Consider the following 4,581-nt stretch of genomic DNA (forward strand, 5'->3'; position numbering starts at 1 on the left):
AGAGCGGGGGTATCACTAGTGAGCATTGGCTCACAGATATCTTGGTATTATTATTGTAGGAAGCGAAAGGGGAGACCAGAGTAAAGATTCATTGTCTCCATACAGATGTTGAAGAGAATTATTATGAATATTTTGATTTGTTTTCTTTCTGTAGTCCTCTAAATGTGGTGGAAAGAGTTTACCAAAGATATCCACTATGCAGAGTGATGATGTGAGTCTTTTGTTTGTATACACTGAAAGTAATTTACCAATGCCTTAATGAGTGTATTTCCCATGTGCATAATTGTTTTGAGATTCTAATAAAAGAATATATGCATACTCTTGGTATAGCTAAAGTTGCTGTCTTCATGTAGGGTACATGTAAAAACAAATGATTTTTATCTTGTTGCAATTTCTTCCAATCATACTATTGTTGGGAATTTCTTATTTTGTTGAACAGTTGCAAATAATATTTATTATTTTAACACTCTTATTTTTTAGATTATTCATAATGATTAGACAATGAACTTATACTGTAATTCATCCTTCATTTTATAATTCTCACTGGTGTATTCCTTCAAAAAGAAGTGTTTTCTAGAATATTTTGGATTTGTTATTGTAAAGATTGTGGAGTCGGATGTGGAATTGCCTAAAGTTCCATTACCAGTAAGTTTATTTTGTGTTTCTGACTTTTTAATCTCAATTTCTTTAAGTTTACCATAACTGTCAGGGATATTTTATACAGAATGAAAAATGAGTAAAATTGGAATTCTCTTAAGTTATTGATTGTGATAAAACAATGAACTTAAACTGTTATATAATCTTTCATTTCATAATTTTCACTGATGTATTCTTTTAAAATATAGCATTTTTTAATAGAGTAACACTTTTGTTTTTCAAAGTTTGTGGAGTCGGATGTGGAATTGCCCCAAGTTTCATTATCAGTAAGTGTGTTTTATTACAGTATGTAGATAACTCAGAGACTAGGGTAATGATTCATTGTATTCATACAGATTTTGGTGAGAAGTATTATGTATATTTTTAATATGTTTTCTTTCTGTAGTCCTCTAAATGTAGTGGAGAGAACATGCCATTGGGGAGAAAAATCAAGAGTTCCACTATGCAGAGTGATGATGTAAGTCTTGTTAGAATACACTGGTATTAATTTAAACATGTAGACCTTATCTTCTAATGGAAATTACTAGAAACTAAAATTTGACATAAAGATTGCTTGTGATTTGTAAATATGTCTGACTGAGCTTTCAAATTGGTCATTTGTGCAAGTTTGAGGCCACTGTATAAAAATGTGCATCCGTTACCATCTAGTAGAGGCATTCAGGATTATCATGCAAAAATTTGTGTATATTAAAGTTGCAAAGTTGTAAACTACGTTAGTGGTTGACCGACCCATTTTGTAGAAGTTGTAACATTTTAAGACTGTTGGAAACAATAATGTACATTGTAAGTGAGACTTGATCTTCATGCAATCCACCTAGATACACACGAGGTGTGTTCAACAGGGTGAGCTCCAAATTTCCCTATATCAGCAACACAAAATTTAGCGAGAGCTTGCGAGCGGGCTCTCTGCTGAACACACCTCAGTACTAAGTACTACTCCAACTAAGTCTGATAACTTTTTTTTGGTTCCTGTAATGATCTTACAACTTAATTTGTGTGTTGTGTCATTATTTTTAGCTGCCAGATTTGTGTTCCTCGAAAGAAGAATCTCCATGTATAAAAGAGGATGAGGTATTTGTATAGATTTAGACATAAAATGCTTTCTTTGGTGATTCATTTGGATATATAAAGGTCACCGTGGCAACTTTGCAGATCTGCAATGATTGCTACCTTCATAACCCACATGAATCATCAAAGAGAACATTTTATTGTTTATATTTACATCTTCTTGATAAATGGATTATTAAAAGTAAGTAAAATAAGCTAAAATTATTGCCAATGTACATCAGAACGATAGCTAAAAGAAACAGCCAAATTCTCCTTTGCGAATTTGCGAGTCTGACATCATGCTTATTTCGTACAGTCCATGATATTTATTAGGTTGCTGTAGGTTTAGACCAATCGATAAACAGGGCTTGTAGATTTCAGTCCTGTCAGTTTCTACAGAGCTATGAATTACAATTAATTTCCATTAGAGATATAAGAAAGGGATCATTCTTGATGAATGTAAATATGTGTAAGTAAATGTCTATTTTATAAAGGAATACATTTTTTCCTGATGTAAGCAGTTACAGTTATATTTTATTTCACTTTTCACAGCTCATGGACAGAGAAGTTGAAAAGTTTTTTGATGTAAGTAAATGTAAACAAAGAACAAGTCATTATTTACAAAAAAATTAGGGGAAATATCTACCTTATAAGCATATTTAATTTATATAGGCATTTATTGACATTGTACATTAAAATATACTAGATAAAGGTACTTAACAGAAATACCCTTTGCCTTCAAATGGCTGTGTTCAGAGGATTTTTTATTATATGTTTACATGTATTTCACTTTTCTTAATCCAAAGTCGGCAAACTCATCTAACTTCCTTTTACTTTTATTTACAGTTAATGGACAAGAAGATCAAGAGGAAGACAGTTAGTAAAATGTTCATTTTTCTATTAGTCATTAATTGATTTGCTTATCTCCTGAGTCAACCAGGTGGCATGGGATGGAAACTGAATGCTTATGTGGGGGGGGGGGGGGGGATGGGGGGTTTAAAGATGTCTACCTAAAATATAAATATATATATATTTCTAAACTTTAAAGAAGGAGTATGATTGATTTTATGACCTAATTGATTCAAATCTTATATCTACTTTTGGATATATTTCAAAAGAACTGTTTGAAAAAATAGGTGCTGGGAAAGGGTTTAATATGCTTTAAAACAAAATTTGAGATTTTGTTGCTGCGGTGGCTAGGGTGTGTACATTTATTCAAGTATTCCCTGACTGCTCCGTTTATTGGCTTTGGTACTCAGGAAACCCTTAAAGCCTGTGGGCCTCTTGTTTTAGTAGAGTACTTGCTTTGGAAGCTACTATGGCTTGTAATAAAAACTTTATAAAATTCATATTTAACAGGAACAAATAATGATTTTGACATAACATGGGACATACATAAACTGTATACTATATATACAGTAGTCTGTCCCAACTTATTGCTTCCATCACTTTTTGATAATTTTTAATAAAAGTACACATACCTGTGAAAGAATTACTGTTGAAATCAATAAAAGAGAAAATATCCAAGGTATCTTCATCGACGGATTATCATTTTTCTTTCATAAACATGTAAGTTCACACGAACAAAAAAAAATTTCTTATGCAGAGTTATAACGGGAAATGTTTGAATATCTTTTCACCATTGGAACTCACTCAGAATACCTCGCACAATTTTTTAATGTTATCATCAGGGCTATTTCAATACTGATGCAAAAAATATTTCATTACTGATGCAAAAAAAACCCCCATAGACTTTCTATTTCGGGATGTTTATTGAAACCTGGAGCGGTAGAGGGGGCGTTTCCTAACAGATACATGTACTCTGGACATTTTTCAAATTAGTGGATGAACGTAGTTGGAGTAGAAAAGTATTTATGATTATTATTGAAATATCAAGCAAAAAGTGGTGGAGGCAAAAACTCGGGACAGAGTTTAGTACATGTACATAAAAAAAAAGTGGACATGTATCATATTCTTATTTTTACATATTTATTATTATTGACACATTTATTTTCTTACTTGCATGATTTAACTTGACATATATTTTTCTTTAGATGGCTGATGAATATGAAATACGATTTCCAAAGGAAGGGAAACGTATTACAATAGTTTATGAAGTTCATGGTGGAATGGCTTTAAGCAGGCCGTTTGACACTGATGACACAATGCTGGTATGAAAAAGCAGAGTGATTGCATTACATTGTACATACACTAAGGTCAAGATCTAGTAAATGATCCCAGACTGTCTTTTTAGTGCTAGAACTAATATGTGTTGAAGTTTAAGCAAAGGATCCCTGTGATACAGTAAAAATGATATTATCTTGATTATTAACATTAAATGAATTAATGAAATGTTAACATTAGTTACCATGAAACTAAATAAGTAGCTTTGTAAACCAAATTCATAAAAAGAGCTTTGATCTTTAACTTTTATCTGAGTGATACTCAATTTGATTCTTAAGCAATACATCTTAGTTAGATAATGTTATGAAAATTTAACTTTTTTGGAAACATGTCTGCTTTTACATCATAACTACGAGGCTAAACATCTTTCTCTCTCTCTCTCTCTCTCTCTCTCTCTCTCTCTCTCTCTCTCTCTCTCTCTTCGCTCTCTTATATGATAAAAACGTTTTCTTCATTCTCTAAATTTCAAATGTCCAATTGCTCTTGTTGTCTTGATATAAGAAAAAGTTTCAATTGAGTTAAGCACCCGCAAAAACTGATAACATTTTAAACCAAAATCGGTATTTTGATTTTAAAAGAAATTCTTAAGTTGCATAATCATCGTTCGTTCCGAGCAAAAGATACAATATTTCTTTTAAGAAAAAATTATACCCATCGTCTCTTCACTTACAAAAACAGATTAGCTTGTTTGCA

General features: G+C 31.7%; 1 protein-coding gene across 1 annotated transcript; it reads left to right on the forward strand.

Moving 5' to 3' along the window:
- The first annotated feature begins 160 nt into the window (after positions 1 to 160).
- Positions 161 to 3,881, forward strand: LOC128161130 (uncharacterized). Its single transcript, XM_052824364.1, has 7 exons — positions 161 to 211; positions 604 to 645; positions 1,043 to 1,114; positions 1,675 to 1,728; positions 2,257 to 2,289; positions 2,551 to 2,580; positions 3,759 to 3,881. Exons 1-7 carry the CDS (start codon positions 197 to 199, stop codon positions 3,879 to 3,881), a joined length of 369 nt encoding a protein of 122 aa, XP_052680324.1. The 5' UTR covers positions 161 to 196.
- The last annotated feature ends 700 nt before the right edge of the window (positions 3,882 to 4,581 follow it).

This window comes from Crassostrea angulata, chromosome 8, assembly GCF_025612915.1.
Source record: "Crassostrea angulata isolate pt1a10 chromosome 8, ASM2561291v2, whole genome shotgun sequence".
Classification (NCBI taxonomy): Eukaryota; Metazoa; Mollusca; class Bivalvia; order Ostreida; family Ostreidae; genus Magallana; species Magallana angulata.

What these genes read in the sequence shown, in the direction of transcription:
- LOC128161130 (XM_052824364.1), top strand. An exon ending in AAGTTGAAAAGTTTTTTGAT is followed by an intron (nt 2,290 to 2,550) that starts GTAAGTAAATGT and finishes TTTTATTTACAG; the next exon opens with TTAATGGACAAGAAGATCAA. An exon ending in AGAAGATCAAGAGGAAGACA is followed by an intron (nt 2,581 to 3,758) that starts GTTAGTAAAATG and finishes ATTTTTCTTTAG; the next exon opens with ATGGCTGATGAATATGAAAT.